Source organism: Homarus americanus, unplaced genomic scaffold (genome assembly GCF_018991925.1).
Source record: "Homarus americanus isolate GMGI-L3 unplaced genomic scaffold, GMGI_Hamer_2.0 scaffold32583, whole genome shotgun sequence".
NCBI lineage: Eukaryota > Metazoa > Arthropoda > Malacostraca > Decapoda > Nephropidae > Homarus > Homarus americanus.
Genome location: NW_024713129.1, coordinates 33,827,228 through 33,847,751, shown reverse-complemented (window position 1 = coordinate 33,847,751; position 20,524 = coordinate 33,827,228). Strand labels below are relative to the sequence as shown.

General features: G+C 39.8%; 1 protein-coding gene across 1 annotated transcript in view; it reads left to right on the top strand.

Moving 5' to 3' along the window:
- LOC121870760 (sodium/potassium-transporting ATPase subunit beta-1-interacting protein-like) overlaps positions 1-19,331 on the top strand; it is a 43,291-nt gene extending 23,960 nt beyond the window's left edge. Inside the window, exons 5-7 of the mRNA XM_042372707.1 lie at positions 6,646-6,706; positions 7,879-7,924; positions 13,459-19,331. Of these exons, the coding sequence (XP_042228641.1) occupies positions 6,646-6,706; positions 7,879-7,924; positions 13,459-14,122 (771 nt within the window). The 3' untranslated portion in view covers positions 14,123-19,331. The remainder of the gene's footprint in view (positions 1-6,645; positions 6,707-7,878; positions 7,925-13,458) is intronic.
- Positions 19,332-20,524: the final 1,193 nt, after the last annotated feature.

Sequence of the window (20,524 nt, the reverse complement as noted above, 5' to 3'; positions counted from 1 at the left end):
GGAAGCCTTCAGCAGCCACTTTCCTTGACAGTGCCAGGGTTTTTCTGAATATTTTCATTAAAATCCATCAAAATCATTTTCCTTGTCATCTTCTTAAGCACCAAACAGCTCCTCCCAGTCTTCTTCTTGAACAGGGTTAGAGGGTACGTGTTTTTCGAATCGTTTTCAATTAAAAAAATGTTACAGCACATGTATATTTTACCTAAACTGTGCCTGAATGAATATATTCTCAGAAATAAATAGTAGTTTTGCTGAAACGTGATGTATTTCAATGTAAAATAGGATAAAATACATGACGAAAACAAAAGACTTTACCTAACCTTCCAATGTTCAAGAGATGTTACTCGTTTTTTTAATAGTTTTCTGTTAAAATACTGTTATATTACAATGATATTACTGTATATTCATACAGTGAGTTCTGCTATAACGCGTGTTTTGATAACGCGAATTTGATCGAACGCGATTTATGAATTCGGAACAATATTTGTATAACGCGAACTCATTTGCTCTAACGCGATTCCACTCGAACGGTTGTTGTGACTTCAGTTCACGTTCGACATCACATGTTCAATTGAGTTATGTGTTTTGTTTGTGAACAATTGCAGAAATAATGTATGTAATATTTATGTATACAGTATACCTATATATTATAAGTAAATTGTAAAATTTTACATAAAAGAGAAAATCAAATTACATAGCGTTTTACACCCGCGCTCTCTTTACATCATACACAGTGTTTACAGTTTACGTTCGACATCACATATTCAATTGATTTATGTGTTTTGTTTGTGAAGAATTGCAGAAATAATTTATGTAATATTTATGTATACAGTAAACCACTCACAAGGTCCTACAGTACCACTAATTATTTTATACTGAAACTTACGTTTGGGAAGCTGGATTAAAATGAAGATTACCGGTATATTAAAATAATAAAAATGTATTATAAACCAGTCGAACATACCGTAATAAACACAGCTGCTATTATCATCCACCCCCCCACCCCCATTTGCCAGTGACAAGAAAGGGAAAGTGACCTTGACTGTGACCGCCTGTGGCTATTTTTAGCCGTCCTTGTGTTCGGAGGTGGTCAGTAATGCATATCTGTATATTTACTGATCAATATATTTATCTCCTATAAATAATTCATTTAAAATTTATTTTTTTGCAAAGAATATTCAGTAAATGACTGCATTAATTCTTGAAACTACCTACAGTGGTAAATTTAGGATATAAATAATGAACAGAAGTCACGTCATGGATTCGGAGTTTGGTCCTTAACGATCACCATAAATGTAGCCTCCCTTTTTCGCGAAACACGTATATAAATTAAAGAAAATACTTGCAGTATATTTAATATATTACAGTATATTATATATAAATAAATAAACAAATAAATTCAAATTCCCTTATCATCCTGTGTCATATACAGAAATACTTGAGTCCCTGAGCGAGTACACAAAAAGAAAACGGACATCCTGGAGTGGATAGAGAACGGACATCTCTACTGGGGGACTCAAACGTTTCTCATGTTTTGTGGGCGCTCTAGCATAATATGAATAATATGTAAATTACAATTTACTTATACAGGTATATATATATATGTAAATTGTAAAAATTTAAATAAAAGAAAAACTAAATACGTAGCGTTTAAAGTGTACTGTACAGTATGTACAGTGCTGTGGCTTGGCGCGGGGTTATGCAGTGTTTACAGTTCACGTTTGACATCACATGTTCAATTGATTTATGTGTTTTGTTTGTGAACAATTGCAGAAATAATTTATGTAATATTTATGTATACAGTATACCTGTACAGTATATGTAAAATGTAAAATTTTAACTAAGAGAGAAAAACAAAATACGTAGCGTTTTAGACCTGCGCTCTCTTTACTCCACACGTTCACTTTGCTAGACGTGAGAAATTTTTAAGCGTCCTCAGTGCTTTCTGATTTACTGTTTCCCCAATTTTGTGACTATGGAAAAGAAGAATATCTCCGGGAAGCATTCTGGTGATCGCATTTCTGGTGGTGATCGTAAAAGAAAGGCTATAACACTTGAAGGCAAGCTTGATGTTGTCAAGCGTTTTGAAAATAAGGAAAGAACATGTGATATTGTGCGTGCAACGGGAATAAAGGAGTCTACTTTGCGCACCATTAGAGCCAATGCAGCAAAGATTAAAGCAAGCTGTGTTGCTGGAAAAACCAAGAGAGCTAGCAAAAGTGTAAGATCACGGCCAAAGGAACTTGAGGAGATGGAATGGCTTCTAAGTGTTTGGATAGAAGATCAAACGAAAAAGCGATCTGGGACCAGCTTCCTCACCATTAAAGAGAAAGCCTTGTCAATATATGAGGACCTAAAGAAAAAAGCTGAAAATCCTGATGATGTGGTTGCCTTTAGTGCAAACATTAGACGTCTTTTTTAAGTCAACCCCCAAGAAGCAGACTGAAGACACTGAACCACAGCCATCCACTTCTGGAATTAGACGTTTTTTTCTTCCCTCCCATGCATCCAAAACTGCACCTGATGATGATGATACTGATGATGACGATGACAATTGTCAAATCCTGTCTGCATGACTCCTCAACCTCAACATTAACCTTCTCCCCCATCAAGTTAAATTCATATTTTTTCAAGGTAAAGTGTAACATTTACTGTATGATTTCATTATTAGATATGAATGTAACATTTATTTAGACTGTGCTATCCTTTGTGTTAGGCTAACTACGAAATTTTTTTTCGATTTGGAGTAATCTGCACCTAACCCTATTTTCTCCATAAGCCCTGTTATTTCTATTACGCGATTTTCTATAACACGATATTTTACAAGAACACAATTATCGCGTTATAGCAGAACTACCTGTACTGTGCTTGATATACTACATTCATGGAAATGTAATATTTTTGCTGAAATGAAGTACGTATTACAGTGGAAAGTGACGAAAGCAATGACTTTCGCTTTCTTTCGTTCAAAAGATGTTACAGTAATCGCATTTCGAATGGTTTTCAGTTAAAAAAACTGTTGCATCACAAGTGAATTAGGATAGGATATTATCGTAATACAACAGTTTTTTAACTGAAAACCATTCGAAAAGCGATTACGGTAACATCTTTTGAACGAAAGAAAGCGAGTCATTGCTTTAGTCACTTTCCACTGTAATACGTACGTCATTTCAGCAAAATATTACATTCCTTATTCTCAGAAATAAATAGTAGTTTTGCTGAAACATATTGCATTTCAATGTAAATTAGGATAAACTACATGAAAACAAAAGACTTTACCTAACCTTCCGATGTTCAAGATATGTTGCTCGTTTTTTTAGCAGTTTTCGGTTAAAATACTGTTATATTAGTGATATTCTATTCATACTGTGCTTGATATAATACATTCACGGAAATGTAATATTTTTGCAACTACAATGCTGATGTCAACACAAGCGTGGTTACAGCGAGACTGACTGAGTGAGGTAGAGCTATGCGTGTGTGTGTGAGGTTGCGGGAGCGGGCGGTGTCCTGTGTTCGGTGCCGCGCTCGAGTTGAATGGCGCGTGTTTTGAATGTACTTCAATTACTTCAATGTACAGAATATTCCTCCGGCGGGGCAATCCGCGTATTTGCAAATCCGTGTGTTATAAACCCGCGTATGTTAAGGGCCGACTGTATTGATTTAAATAAAATAATCTTGAATTACACCTAGTGAACTTAAAATTTTATGGGTGAAATGACGGCATCAAACATGGGTTCCATGAAAGGTGATTTCTCCTCCATCCCCACTTCCTTCTCTTCTCCTCCACCCCCACTTCTAATTCCCATCATCATCATCATCAACCAGGAACCTTCTACATACACACCTCAAAGTACGTGTACTTTACTGCATTTTTTTTTACTTTGTACATATGTACTTTTCGGTGAGCTGGAACCAATTACCCAATATCCCATTGAAACAATGGATTCGGTTAATGAATGACCTTCTGGAACGAATTGTGTTTGTTAACCTAGGGACCACTGTATATTGTTTCTCACTCTTGATCTTTTTTTAATTTTTGTATTTCTTTGTGGTTCTTTATTATTATTATTATTATTATTATTATTATTATTATTATTATTATTATTATTATTATTATTATTGCAGTGTTTTATTATTATTTTTATTATCATTATTATTATTTTTATTTTGGTATTTTTTATTATGAATACCGCGTACGGCTGGCATTGGAATGGTCAAAGATATCACGAGACTCTGGTGGGCGGCACGCCGCACCGCCGTAGAATGGACCCATGCAAGGAGAACTCGGGAGAGTCGTGTCATCAGTGCTGGCTCTCCCGTCCCAAATGCGGATCACCCGAATGCTGATGTGCCGTACCGAATCGTTTGTAGACGACTTACGTACTGGTCAGGGTGTTGTAGATTGCAGAGCAGCATCCTCACTGTGATCCATTAAGACTTCTCCCTACCAGGCCGGAGGTTTTGTCACGCCCCCCGATGGCGAAATCATCCTTGGTATTGGAGGCAGCAATGTCTAGCTGCCTGCTCCATTTCAAAAGTGCAAACTATGGGTTGTGCAGTACAGCTCCTCCCCGACTTACGACGGGGTTAGGGACCCAAATCCAGGTCGTAAGTCGAAAATGTTTAAGTAATACATAGAAAATCTAAAATGGGTGTATCTTTTTCTTCTCAGCACCACAAAACTCTCACTTTTAAGCTTGCCAGCCATTTTAAAGTGATTTACAAAGAAAAATTTTCTCTGTGTACTGACGTTGGGACTCGAAAATACGTATTTTGACAAAATTTTGGTACGACTGAGGCAGGTCGTAAGTGCGAGTGGTCGTAAGTCAAGTAGGTCGTAAGTCGGGGAGGAGCTGTATATACAGGTACTGCACTCAAATTATTTGCTGTCATACAAGGATTCCGGCAATGCAAATTATATATTTCTACTTGAAGTCTGACATTTTATAAGGAAACGATATTTAACCCTATGCACCACCAAATGTAACGCATCTCGGGTTGCACCTGTCAGCCGCAGTAATATCTACCCGCGCGTCGCCACTTGGCCAACCCACGCACTACAGTCCTGCGCTCGGTTCTTTGTCGATCGTAATTCCCCATCATCGTGTAGCCCCAAGATTATCGCTCGGCATCGGTGGCTGTATGTATATTGTACTTATCATCGGTGTTTTTTCTCATAGTGAGAGCATGACACTCACATTTAGATTGAACTGTGTCATGGTGACTGTGAAGTGATATTTTCTGTTGTTTTGTGACTGTAAAGTGCTTTGCCTCTGTTGTTGTGAAAATGATGTGGGCAGTGGGCTCTGTTTTTGTGACAAGTGCTTTTGTTCTGTTTTTGTGACCTTGAAAATGTCTGGGAAAGCCAAGGCATCGAAGACAACCGTGTCTCAGAGGTGAAGCTTGACATTGTTAAGCAGCAAGAGACTCCCTAGAGGTTGTGTGGGTGTCAGAGTGACACCCACACTCCACCTACAAGAGTCCTCTTAACCTTGAAGATCACATGTGATGAGGACCACGCTTATTCTTCATGATGTGGGGAGTATTGTTTACAGTACTTGTTTTCTATTGATTTTATTCGTTTAGGAATTTTTTTGTTGGTGATACATTTGTGTTTGGGGACTGGCTGGGAACGTATCCCATTGAACCCCATGTTATAATGCTCCCTGTCTATGATATTTCACTTAGCGATGGGTTTTTCAGTAACCTAATCCCATCGTTTTTTTGTTTTGTTTTTATGGCCATTAGCCTACCAGGGCACAGGTCATTTTTAACGACCCACATCAAAGCCTGGGGGGCAAAAATATAATAAGATAATTATAAAAATTATGATAATAATAATAATAATAATAAAAATAATAAAAATAAATAACAATTATAATAAATGAAAATATTAATAATAATGTACTACAGGTTGACTATCAAAAATCCGGCAACCTCGGGACCTGAGGAGTGCCGGATTTTCGAAAATGCCGGAAAACTGATGGTTATATTTGCTGTATAAGTTTAAAAAAAAATGACACGCCGCTATCAAGTTTTTTAAGCACTTCCACTTTCTCTGCGATCGACAACGCATGATGTTTACGTTTTACGCCACCGCTTTTCTTTGCTGAATCCATGATGGGGCTATACAGCAGCAATTAAATGATAAAATCAGAAGGAATGAGCATGAATGCTTGTTAGCAGGTGCAAGCAAGACCCAACAGCTGATTCTGGAGTACAGCGCTATCAAAACATAAACGGCGCGTCCAGAAAACAATGGTGCGCCAAGGCAGGAAATTTGAAAATGCGCTCCGAAATCCATGCCGGAAAACTGAAGGTTCCGGTTTATCGATTGGCGGATTTTTGATGGTCAACCTGTAATAAAATTTTTAAATAATAATAATAATAATAATAATAATAATAATAATAATAATAATAATAATAATCCATAAAAAAAATAAAAAAATAAAAATATCAAGAGTGAGAAATGATATACAGTATGTACAGTACAGTATATTGTGTCAAAGTAAAAAATTTAGTTACACAAAAATAAATGCAGTACATAGGTAGAGCAATTGGAAATCAGTACTGTATATAAGTATTGTACTGTACTTTACTAACGGTACATTTGCTGTATTAATTTGGTGTTTGGTATTTCAGACATTGGGGTTGTGTGTGTCCATTTACCTTATAATGGTCTTCTCAGAAGAGGATGACAGCTGTAAGTAATGATTATACAGTATATTATTCTTATTTACAATTTCAAAGTCACTTTTATTTTTGGTTTAAGAATTCAGGAATATATTTATGAAATTCTATATACTTGTATTATTTCAGCTGAAGAAAAATTTAAATTAAGGATACTTTTCATTGTTTACAGTGGACCATAGTGATATAGTTTATGGTTGTGGATTAATTTTGAGCAGCTGGTGGGAGTCTTAAGTTTTGGTTGTTGACAAACTTTCATGGTATTGCAGTCGACTTTATAGGCGGGTTTGAGCAGGGAGTGACTGGTAACATGGCTGTTCAGCCCACATATGCCAGGTATTACTGCCTTTCTGGAGTCCCAGTGTCTTTGGGTTGCTCCTGGTCCTTTGGGACTCCCATCCTGCATGGCTGCCACCACCACCACCATCAACACCATCATTATCATCAGCCATCCCTCCCCTCTGCTGGGCCCACACTAGCTTGTCACTCAAAATGTACCTGATTTCTGGGCAACTCATCCCCTTGCAGTGCACTCAAGTAATAATGCTCACAAGTTGTGTTCAGTAGATAGTGGGTTTGCTGTTGAGTTGCAGTGACATTTTCAGCTGTATTTACATGCTTGAGCATCCAATGATGTTTTGCTGTGGATTAAAGATGTTTTTTATATTATAAATGGTGTGATATTCTATTAATGAATAGCACATCAATGTTGCTTTATTATTATAATTTAGTAAGTGTTCATGTGTGGATTTTATCACTAATGATGTAGTTTATATTTAACCTGTACTGGTTCACTACAGGGCTTACTTAAACTTATACATATTTTTAGCTTTTATTTGGTCATCTTTTAATATGTTTTGACAGAATTTATAATGTAAAGATAAATACTGTAATCACCAACCTCTTCTGTATACAGTACCTGTGATATTAACATAAGATTAGAGATGTGATGTATCGACAGTTTGTGATGATAATTAGGTAAAAATACTTTACTTAATTTTAATTGAAGAAAAACAGATATTATTTATTCATGAATATGTTGAGTTGATATTCTTTGTCACTATATACTGTGAGTGGAGAGGAGGAATATTGGTAGTAGTTTTGAGTTATTGCATTTGACTGATACAGTAGTTAGATGTGATGACTTGCATACAGTACATTATTAATCTTCCCACATTTTTGCAGGCAAAGCTAAGAGCAGACCCACATCTATCTACTCTGTTGAATACAGGTAATATTTAAAGTTGTTTTTCTAAAAGATCATGTTACCAAAATATGATAAGAGTTACATAACATTTTGTTTTGATTGGTTACTACTGTGGCCAAAAATCAAACTTGCTAGTGTAACATTGTTAATTGAATGTAAAAAATTCAGAAATTACATTAATCGTTATCATGAAAGACACTGCAGTATTACTTGTACCATTTCCTTATTTGTTCATTTATTGGAGACAAACTCTGGGTATCATATTTTTTCTGATTTTAAGATGAGGATCAACTTTTCGAAATACAGTAAGAATCCATTTGATTGTAACATAATAGATGTTTATCCACCATGACATTTCTCTCAGCAACAAAACTGATGCATTATAGACCTTCACACACCCACACTCTTCTTCCAATTCATCCTTTGACCCCTCTGCATCTCCCAGTGACCTCATGTTTATAGCTGTGCAACATTCTTTAGGTACATAGACAATAAATTTGACTTTATTTAAACATAAATCACCCTGCATGAACAATGTTTGTAGCTGTACAACATTCCTAATGTACATAGAAGAAAAGCTTTTATTTTAACAGAAAACACCTGTGCTTCAATGACTACCTTGAGCTTCATGAGACTGTGCTAACTTACTCATATCTGGTTCAATGTTTGACAGAGAGACAGCCTTAAGTCACCCCTCTCACTTATTTGAAGTCTATTTCTTTGTTTTGTTTGTAACTATACCACAGCACTAAAACTTTCTCAACTAATTATGATGTGGAAAATGCCAAGACTACCAGTTTTACCTCCTGCCAGAGATGAGGGCATGGAATTTGTTCTTTGGCCCAGAATACTTCATAACCACATTGTTTGAATCATGCTTAGGCTTCATGGTCATTAACTCTTCATGCAAGTTTTGCTGAATATCTTGCACATTTGCCAAAAATGGATTAATAACCCAGTGAGGTACACTGAGTTCACTGAGGTCTTCAAATCTTATCAGCATATCTTCCTTAAGAGCTTCAATATGAGAACATTAAGTTTGCAGATCATTATCACACAGTTTGTCTCCAACCTCCATCATTGCCTTATTTATAAAAAAGCATGTACTGGACTTGAGGGTAGACTCGACATTTTTAATAATTTTTTCTGATTATTTGTGAGAGGATTTTCCCATAAATATTTATTTGTATGTGTTTTGTGTATGTGTGTCTACACACACACACCCTCCGTCTCCAGCCTTCAGAGGGTGAGGACGTCGGCGCTGCCCGTGGTCTCTTGACTATGGAGACAGCTGCCAGCCTAGTTTGTCGGGCCCTCCCCTTCCCCATCTCCTTCTCCCCATCTGGATTTATCAACATCCTCCCACCAACAGTACAGTGCAAAGATTGACCATCAACCCACAAGTGATATACAAAAGTGACAATTTCAACTCGAAAGAAAGAAACAACTGTTCGAGCGACAATCAGTGCTTAGCGGTCAATGTTGACCCGACCGGACCGGACCAGACACACCCTGTCCACCGTACACTCACCACCACCAACACCGGATGAGAAGCCAAGAAAGACTCCTAACTATATCAGGAGAGAAATTAGGACTCCCTACTCCACCCAGGTGAGGAACTATGAATTCCTAACTACATCACATGAGGAACAAGAACCATCTCCAACACCCTGTTTGAGCTGAAGGACCTTCCTGGACCACATGGTGTATCTGCAGCTGTAGTGAGGTTGCGGATTAACACCCAGGTATGACTCAATCACCATCCAGACAGTGGGCGCCAACATCAGGTCACAAGAATGTTTACAAGTCAAGCTCAAACATTACCAGATCTATAGTTAATCTGTATGTTGACTCTTTGTCAATCAAGTGACCCACTCCCTGCTTCTACCATATGTAACTTATCACCGCTGTTCATTGTATATTTTCAGCCTTCGGGCTGCCATGTTATCCTAATAAACCGTTAATTATTATTATTATTATTATTATTATTATTATTATTATTATTATTATTATTACACACATATATATACAGTACAATAATGTACATACAGTATATACAATCAGAAAGAAATGTATTAAAAATATTGAGTTTACCCTCAAGTCCACTCCGTGCTTGTTATTGATAAAATATTGAGTGAATTTGAGGGTAGCCTCAACATTTTTATTAAATTTTTTTCTGATTATTTGTGAAAGGATTTTCCCATCATTATTTATTTGTATGTGTTTTGTGTGTGTGTGTCTGTCTACTCACATATACATATATACAGTACAGGTAAAAGAAATAATATACATTTCTTTGTACACAAGTAATCCCCCCCAGTCAGCAAATGTTACTAATGGATTTGGCGATTCGCGGCTATTTTGAGAACCTAACCCCTGCAAATTGAAGGGTGTGCTGTACCCCTTTGTTGGGGTATGTGCCAGTTTGGCAACAGTGTATGGGTCCGCCAATGGCAGAAGTTTAAGAAGTTTAACTGTCAGTTCCGGCTCAGCCTTCAAGCTGTGTGGACATCTCTGTTCCCCCTTGTCACCTTTGCTAATAAAACCAATATGGACGTGGCCTTTCATTGTCCCCCGGGTTGGCACCCTAACATGGCGCAGTGTACTTCTATGGGTGTCCCGGAAGGAGTGTTGCCGACGTCTACAGTGGCGTTCCCAGGCCAGCACCATCGTAGCAGCGAAGGAGGCGAGGAACGCAGTCCACCTGTGGTCGTCAACGCTGGCCCAGTACCGATTGCCACAGAGCAGCGGCGGCTTACAAAGTGTTGGAGCCGGCCTGATGTACCCTGTGCTCCCACAGCAGGCCCAGGCAGCAGGGCGCCCACCTGCCCCGCTGGTGGCCCCGGGTAAGGCGTCCATGGGCCTGTCTCCCACCGAATTCAGAGCCTGGGCATTCAGTGTCGCCACCTACAGCTACGGATGCAACTGGCCACAGGGTCTGGCAGCAGGCTACGTCTGTCTTCTGTGTGACACGGAGGTGCAGCAGTGCATTGAAGTGTGAGTGAAAAAGTATGTCTATGATAACTTGATGGTGGAGGAAGCCATAAAGGCTGTAGAAAGTGTTGTGGTAAGCCAAAAGTGAGTTGTGGGTGTGTGGGCAGACTTTTTCGCATGCTCACAAAAACCGGCTACAACATATCCAGGTATGTAGTGAGGTGCTTGTTGAAGGCCGCGGAGTGCAGGTTTCAGTGCCCCGCATGCGAGTCTAGCTTGGATGACTGCATGCTAGCGAAGAAACTAGTGATGGGGCTTGCTAACCCCAGTATGAAAAGTGGAGTGTTGCGCCGGCTCCCACTTTTGAAAGGCGTGGGTGGCGTTATCAGAGCATGTGAGGTGTATGAGTCAGCGGAGAGAACCACTTCCATGGCGTGTGCAGTGGCGGGTGCCGGAACCTGCCACTTTAAACTGGAGACGCCATCACCTAGCAATGCCGGTACTCCTCGCGCCTGACCTCAGCTTTGTTGCTAAATGTGCTGACGCAGCAAGTGTGCTGGCAACCAGAAGTGTCCTGTGCTGCATTTAACCTGTTACCAGTGCGGCCTGGAGGGACACCTTGCACGCGTCAGCAAGTCACCAGTACAACCCAGCGCCCATGCAAGCACCTTGGGCGGGGCTGTGGTCGCGGGCCTGACGAAGGACACTGCCAGTTGATCAGCTGCAGCGGGGTGGAGGAGGAGTGGCAATTGTGCGCCATAGAAGAAACTGGCGCACAGGTGTGTCTGGTCAGGCTGCAACACGTCTGCGCTCTCAGGCTAGACCCACACCACCTGGACGGAGCCCACATCGCCGGAGGGGGCGTGAACATGCTCGGGAGCAAGGAGTACCAAGTCATCGTGGGATGCGCCACAACCGGGATGCGCCTGTATTTTGCGGAAGGCGTCCAGTCTCTGTACCTGTCTTTGTCTGTGTTCAGAGGGCTTGGCTTGGTGCCACGCGACTTCCCCAACGCACCCACAGTAGTCGGCGCTACAGGGCTCATCGAAGAGGAGCCCAGCCCCCCCTGCCCGACCCACGACGCCCCCATGCAAGTTGAAAGAAGAGAATGTGGAGAGACTGGAGAAGTGATTCGTTGAGCACTTTGGGCACTCTCCTGCCCAAGATGCAAGGACCTCCCCACCACATTCACCTGCTCCCGGATGCTAAACTGTACGCGGTGCACACTCCCGCAACAATACCCCACCATTTCTACGACGAGGTTCGCCAGCAGCTCGAGGAAGACGTGAGGAGGTGCATCATCGGGCCTGTGCCCATTGGAGAGCCAACAGAATGGTGCTCTCGCATGGTGGTCGTGCCCAAATAGGACGGGCGGTCATGCAGGATGGTAGACTTTCAGCACCTCAACCAGGCAAGTTAGTGCGAGACCCACCACACCTGCTCCCCCTTCGACATGATCTCGAGCGTCCCGAAGCACACATTCAAGACGGTGGAGGACGCATACTCGGGGTATCACTAGATCCCACTTGATGACGAGAGCAAGAGACTCACAACGTTCATTACCCCCTGGGACCGATTCCTCTACAAGTGCCTCCCCATGGGCCACTGTGTGGCACAGGATGCGTTCACCAGACGCTTCAACGACGTGGTGGTGGATATACCAAGGAAAATGAAGTGTGTCGAAGACACGTTGTTATACAACCGCAGCATCGCCATGCGTTCTGGCACACCTTCGATTTCCTCGAGACATGTGCGAACAGTGGGGTCACTCAGGCCCGACAAGTTCCGCTTCTGCAGGAGGAGTGTGACATTTGCTGGCTACCTTCTCAACTGGGAGGATTACCAGCCGAGCCAGGACCTCATCAGCAGCATCACCGAATTCCACATGTTGCCCAAGCCCTCAATCACTGACATACGATCCTGTCACGCCCCTGATGGAGCCCTTTCACGACTTATTGAAGAAGCCCGCCAGCAAGACAGTCTATTGGGACAGCCAGTTGCAGGCGATTTCGAAGAGACAAGGGATGCGGTGGGCAAACTGGCTGCAGAGGGACTGCGGTACTACGACGTCTCGTGGCCAACAGTGGCACTCACCGACTACAGCCGACAGGGGATAGGCTTCATTATATTGCAACAATACTGCCAGTGCATGACGCCAGAGATGCCCCTAAGCTGCAAGGGCGGCTGGAAGCTGACTCTGTGCAGCAGTCGCCACCTGACATCAGCTGAGAAAAACTACTCCACTCAGCTGCTCTAATACATTTGATCTCTGTTCCATTCCCCAGTCGCCTGGAGTAACTTCACAGTTTTCATTTATTCTTTGGAATGATCAGAACATGAGGATTAAAGCCTCATCTGCGTGTTTTGTACATTCTTTTTTAATGTCCTTGTGTTCTTCCACTCCTTCCTCTCTCTTCACATGGAGCTTATGCTAATATACCTATCTCTCCTCTGTAACTAGCTGAGCCACCTTCTCATTCTACTGTTCATTTTTATTGTTTTTACTTCCAAGTCTCATGTACCAACACACCTCTGGAGCACTTTCTACAATTGTGCTCTTAGAATTCTGTCATTCTTCTTTAATGCTCATAGGAAGTTTCTTAGAATTGTATTTTTCTTTACAGCCCTCAGCGTGAAGGAAGTGAGTCACCTGACATGGGCCTTGATGACAGCCCTTACCAACAGCCTATGACACCACGGCGAGTCAAGCGACAAAGTCGCCATCGAGCTTCAGGTCGTTCACAAACTCGTAGTACTCAGGGACGATCATCGCAGCGATCCAGGAGACATCAGTACCTCAATCCTGTCAACAGGCTCATGGATAAAGCAAATGAGTCCTCCACTAGTACAGACTCATACCATCCTAACAATGGCACTCGTCCACCTACTGGGGGACGACAAGGACATTCTAATCCCATGTACGTTCACTCCAGACCAAATTCCACTTACTCAATGAACAGTTCCCCCCCTGGGCATGACCCTATGGAGCGACCTCCCTCAGTTCATTCCTCCTATTCTAACTATCATGGACAACGGCCCTCAATTAACCCTAATCCATATGGCCGACCACCCGTCCAGGCCATAACTGCTGGCATGATGGGTGGGACTCATCAGCGACGGTCAATGATGCATGCCAATGGCCACACGAACCATCATATTCCTCCAGGGCCAACAAGTACACTAGGATCCATTCGTAGTTCCAATTACAGTAACAATGGAACAATGAAAGCTGAACGGGAGAGACCACCACCGTATATGTTTGGTGTAAATTCTGAAACAGTTATATGACAAGAATATGAAGGACAGCAGTGAATTATGTTAGCTGTTTTTTTTACACAATTTTCTCAAGCATTGGCTATCGAGGTTGTGTCTGTGGTCCAGGTTCTGAGGCAAAACTTTAGCAGTATTGAAAGGTTTGTAGCTCACTATTTACCTGTTATGTCTAAACATTGCATTTTTAAGTGGTTGCCGTCACTACTATTGTCAGGTGGCGAGTCATGAACTTGGGCTGTGCTGTGATCTTCCAAAGATATCGTGTATTGTGAATACAATCTTGTATTTTTGTTTTGCATTTGCTCACATGCATACCTTACAAATTTTCTATTACCAATGCCTCTTGCACAAGTATATTTTTAACTTCTGCCTTCATAAAAGATAACCAAATGTCTTTAATAACTTTGAAAACAGCTTGGTTAATATCAGTAGGTTGTACAGTAAAACCTTGTTAAGGCGGACTAATTGAGGGGAAAGGGTGTCTGGGATAAGAGGTTGTCCACTTTAGAGCACATTTTTCATAAAATTACCTTTATTTTAAACAAAAACGAGTACAATACCAAAATATCGATCTTTATGAAAAAAAAAAATAAATAAATAAAAAATATTTAAAAAAGTAAGGTACACAAAGTACTGTACACTTACCCCCAAAAATGGAACGCAGATCTAGCTGGACGTGCCTCTAACTGCAAGCTCTGAGTGAGTCAGAAATGGCTGACAAGCTTAAAAGTGAGAGTTTTGTGGTGCTGAGAAGAAAGAGAGACACCCAATTTAGATTTTCTATGTATTATTTAAGCATTTTTGACTTACGACCACTTCAACTTACGACCTGGATTTGTGTCCCTAACCCCGTCGTAAGTCGGGGAGCAGCTATACCTGTAAAAGCGAGAGGGAAGCAACATTGCAGCGAAGAGAAAGGGAAGAAAGATTGTTAACTCAAGGAGGAGAGTTAATAAGACGAAATGCCTTAATTGATCGTAATAGGCTCCAATTTTTTAATTTTTAATTTGATGACTAAATTCTATAAGGGTGTCCAGGCAGTCCCTAGCTTCTGGCAGCTTTATTTTTAGTAGTTCATTTTCCTTCTCTTCATCATCATCATCAAAGTCATCTGCAGCCTCATGTACAGAGTCCACAATCTCCTCCTCTATCCAGGATCATCTTCATCAGCCTCCAGCCAAGTCTCCTCATCCTCAACTGTAGCATCCTTCTCTCCTGCTTGGAGAAGAATTCTGTGGGAGTCTTTTGATGTGAAGCCCTCAAAATCATGCTCCTCATCAATGTCATAAAGGAGCTTCTTCCAGGCATTGATGAGGGTTGTTGCCTTGACATCTTTGGGAAAAGCAGCAAAATTAGAGAGCTGGACCTGAAGTTAAATAACTTCATGTTTCTGAGGGTCCTCTGCCCTCTTGTGTCCTCCACCTGATCCTCGCTTGTCTCTTTCACCACCATCACTCCATGCAAAAAATTATGTTTGTACAGCCTTTTCACAGCATAAGTAACACCTTGATCCATTAGCTGTATGACAAAGGTGGTGTTGGGTGGCAATGCCTGGCACCTGATTCTTCCATCCCTGCTGTACAGTTTTTTAATGTTGAGATGTAAGGGAGTATTATCTAAGAGGATGACAGCCTCACTTCATCAGCAGGGATTTTCAGATCTTCCACCTGCTCATGCCTGAATGTTTGAAAAAACATTTTGAGGTTATGGCTCCTGTAAACCATGCATTCTTGGAGTTATAGTAGTGGACAGGAATCCTGTTCATAATGTCCTTGATTGCACGAGGTTTCTTGCTTTTTCCTACAACCACAGGTGTAAGCATATGGTTCCCTATCAGCATTTGCACGCAGCAATGCAGTCACTCATTCCTTGGAAAGTTTCCTACCAGGCACACTTTTTTCACTTCTGGAGGCTTGTGTATTTTCTGGTAAAGCTCTCCAATAGAGTCCAGTTTCATCTGCATTGTACAGTTGCCATAATCGAACGTTTTAGGCCTCCATTAAGTCCTTCAACTTTTTCCTAAATGGCTCCACAGCATCAATATCAGCGCTAAGCCCCTCACCACATATTTTCTTTACACAATATTGTGGTGCTTTCGAAATCTAAATAACCAACCAGCACTAGCATGAAAATCCTTTGCATTCATATATTTTGCTAACCTTTCAGCAGCTGCCTGGATTTTCACACCTCTGGCTGCTATTCCTCTTGCACATTGCTGTGCGTACCATTTATGCACTGCCTCATCCAAGTCCTCATTCTCTTACTGCCAGATTTTACTTTGTCCACATTAAATTTCAAGGCATATTTGTTTAACTTATTTTTCGATTTTCGTATATCCGACACTGACTACTTTGAAATTCCGTATTCAATGCATATTTGCGAGGGAGTAGTATCTTTTTCTAGCTTTTCAATCACCTTTAACTTTTCGTTCACTGATGCTTTTAGCTTAACCTTCTTACCTCCCTTACTTTCTTAGGGGCCATGGTTATTGTCTTAATTGTTTAATAATATGAAAAAATATGTCAGCCTACAACATAATCACATGACTGGCAATGTAAAATAAATTTCAAAATCAAGTTCAGCACGTCTAAATGACAATAAAACACAATCAACAGAGTGAGATAGAAGTGATGCTATCACGGGCGACGGTAATTTATGGCTGAGCGTGTTATGGGTGTCCCTTTGTTTACCAGTGTGGGTGGCGTGAGTGGATCACGAGGTCGTTCGCCTTGCTCCCTTGAAATTTTGGCTGATGGTGGACGTGTCATTTTACGACAAATGATGCCCTACTTTATTTATTTATTTGAATTATTTTGGGGCAAATACTGTAATTTTATCCGGCTTAATTGGGGTCCGCCTTAGAGAGGTTTTACTGTACTTGTTATTTTCATTTAAGTGTGCATCAGCCACTGCCATTATGTCACTGCCTGTTATATACAAGACAAAGAGGTGTGTTATAGTCCAATGTACATATTATTTATCAGATATTATTGTTTTTACAAGCTTGACTGATTAAACAAGCCAAAACATTAGCTAATACAGTACTGTAGTGGATTAGTGTCTTTTAATGTAGATATAGTCTCTTGCCACAAGTTAGTCTTATTGTTACTTTAATGAAATATTTTGCATTGTTGAAAAGGTTGGCACAAATATATTGAGAAAATTGTGAAGTAGATGAGGAACTGTTAGTGCATAATGAATTTTATATGCATACATTTAATACTTTAGTTAATCCTATTTTGCTGTCTGTGGTAAGGCTTCAATGATCTGTCAATGTTGAATCCATGCCAAGGGGAGGTTATCAAAGAATACCAGCAAGACTTATTAGTACTTTAACTCTCAACCAAAAAGTCAGACAGATGCACTAGTGATGCTCTGTGTGTGAGTGAGACAAGTTTTGTTTCTCTTCAGTGATTTTTACATAGACTCAGTGGATTGATTTCAGTTTTGGTGTAAAAGTGACATATGTCAGGTTATTACTTGTGAATACTGGTTGTGTTTCTAACCCAAAATTAATTTAAGAGGGACTGTATGGCCTTTTTTTTTGAGGGGGGGATATGCTAATTGTAATGGCTTTTGGTAATATTAACAGTAGCTATACAGTATCATCATAAATCTTCTTATCGTCCATGCTGAAATGTAAAGGCACACAAGAGCAGGATTTTGTCTTTTTCTCTCATTTAAGTTAAGTGTCTACATTTATAATTTATCAGTTTTAACTTTCAGCGGTATTGAAGACTCATTCTTAAAGTTCTCTACAAACCCGAGTTATTAACTTTAGGCAGATTAGGAATGTGCCTGTTTAATCCTCTGTAATGGCACTTTCAAAGTACAGGTACTTGTGAAATGGGTTACTCACAGATGCCATCAACAGACAAAAAATGAGATGAAACATTCATATGTACTAATGCCTGTGTTGTAGTTTGATTAACAAGACATATACTGTACTGTAATTGTTGAACTGGTGGTGATATTTATGAAACTGATCAAGATATAGCAGCACTTGCACTAATCCCCCCCCCCCCTTTTACTACAAACTATAGCTGTGGTACTAAAACATTTTTAAGGTGTGTTATGAATACAGTATAACATGTTCTAAGTATGTGGTAAAGGTGGAGTTAATGTTTGGATTGATTTCGTTTATTTTGAATATTTGATCCCTGCTATGAGTTATATCTTAAATTGATGATGTACTGTATGTACTTTGGCCATGGTTTTAAACCTATAGAATAACCATACATGTATTCTTAACATTCTTGATCAGAATGTTTACTTGTATATCAGGCAGACACATGTGACATCACATATCCATGTGACTTTTGTGTACATCATGACTGGCAGTCAAAACAAAGTTGCACTCAGCTGTCATACTATATCAGTAGTACCATTATTATTTATTGATTTTTTAATTTTCAGTACTTGCACTTTGACTTATCAAACTTGATGCAAATATAATTTCTGCCATTGTGATGAAATTTAAGAATATGATGTTAGCTATTCCCTACATTCTGTCATAGGATATATGCTATAACCTATTGACTTTCTTAAAAAATTACAACAATGTAATGGGAACAAAAGGGAAAAATAGTCCCATAAAATAAACAACACCATGCCTAATAAATGATCTTCCAGAGCCTTCAATTTGGTTTGGTCAGGTTTTATCAAGTGCATCGTTCACAAAATTCAACTACGTACAGTACAAAATAAGGATACCTAAATAATTGCTTCCAAGTTTACAAGTTACTGATATCTCTTTATATGCTTGTTTTTCTCTGCAATTAGTTTTATGTCCTTCCTTTAACTTTCTAATAAACTGACAAGGCTAACAAAGGTTGCGCTTGTATTGTAATTATATTCAGTAATGTACATGTTCATCATTAGACCGTACCTAACTTCCCAGTTGTGGGGGCATGCATCAGTTTTCCTAGGTGGGAGAATATTGCACATTCTGTGATTGTTGTAATACCTGTATTTCAAACACTGATTGTCTGTAGTGAGATGTGAGAAGTCATAGAATATGTATTTTTTTTTTGTTCTACAGTAGAACGTTGATATAATGCGAGAAACGTTCCAAGAGAAGTCGTTTTAAACCGAGTTTGCACTAAATCGAAGTTTGCTTCAATGGAATAATTTAGTTTGGTTCTTGAGAGAAACACAAAATACTTAAAAGATTGAGTCTACCCAGATGCACCTCAACCCATCTCCTAGAATAAACAAAACATTGTTTTTTGTAGTACAGCCACTCCTCGACTTACGGCCACCCGGACATACGACGTCCCAGTCGTACCAAAATTTTTTCAAATTACGTATTTTCGAGTCCCAACGTTAGTGATTGTGCCGTGTACTGACAAAATTTTTGTTTGTAATTCCCTTTAAAATGGATGTCATGCTTAAAAGTGAGAGTTTTGTGGTGCTGAGAAGAAAAAAAGAGACCCATTTTAGATTTTCTATGTATTATTTAAGCATTTTCGACTTACGACCTGGATTTGGGTCCCTAACCCCGTGGTAGTCGGGGAGGAGCTGTACTGTATTTAGAATAAGCCAGAACCTTACAGAATAAACTTTTTTATTCGTAAGGTTGATTATGCTGTTTTTATCACTAACTTATTGAATGAAATATTGCTTTCTGTGTCAAGATATTAAAACTGACCTTTGATTATTTAGTTATAATACATAAAATAGCCATACCATACTTACTTCCCCAGTGGTGTGAGCAATATTTGGATCACAGATACAGTACCTGAAGTATACAGTGAACCCTCGCTTTACGCGGTTTCACTTTACGCGGTACCCTGCCAGAACCGGAATTCCCACTTTACGCGGTGCATCTACTCATATACGCGGGTGAAGTATAATTTTTTTATTTAGCTCATAAAATTCATACAAATTATCCGGCCAGAATATAATTTACATTGCTGGAATTCTTACAATTTGATGATCATTTTGAATATAAGCATCATAGATTTTGCATTAGACATACAAATTTTAGATCTAATGCAAGTATTTTGTTTACTCAGAGCAAATATGTTATCTTTTGTGCAAAATATATGAAGTGTATATTCAAAATATTCCTGGTCTTGCAAGGAATCCAGCAATGTCAATTATATTATCCTAACTTTAGTCTGAGGTAAATATTCTGGTTTCTCCCACACATTTCTCTGGTAGGGAGGGACCGACCGACCATCTGGCGAGGTTGGAAGAGGGGGGGAGGCAAGGTGGGGTACTTTGATTGACAGATAGTGTCGTGAAGAATATTTTTTTTTTTTTTAACTGAAGATATTTGTTTTAGCTCATAAAATTCATACAAATTACCCGGCCAGAATATAATTTACATTGCTGGAATTCTTACAATTTGATGATCATTTTGAATATAAACATCATAGATTTTGCATTAGACATACAAATTTTAGATCTACT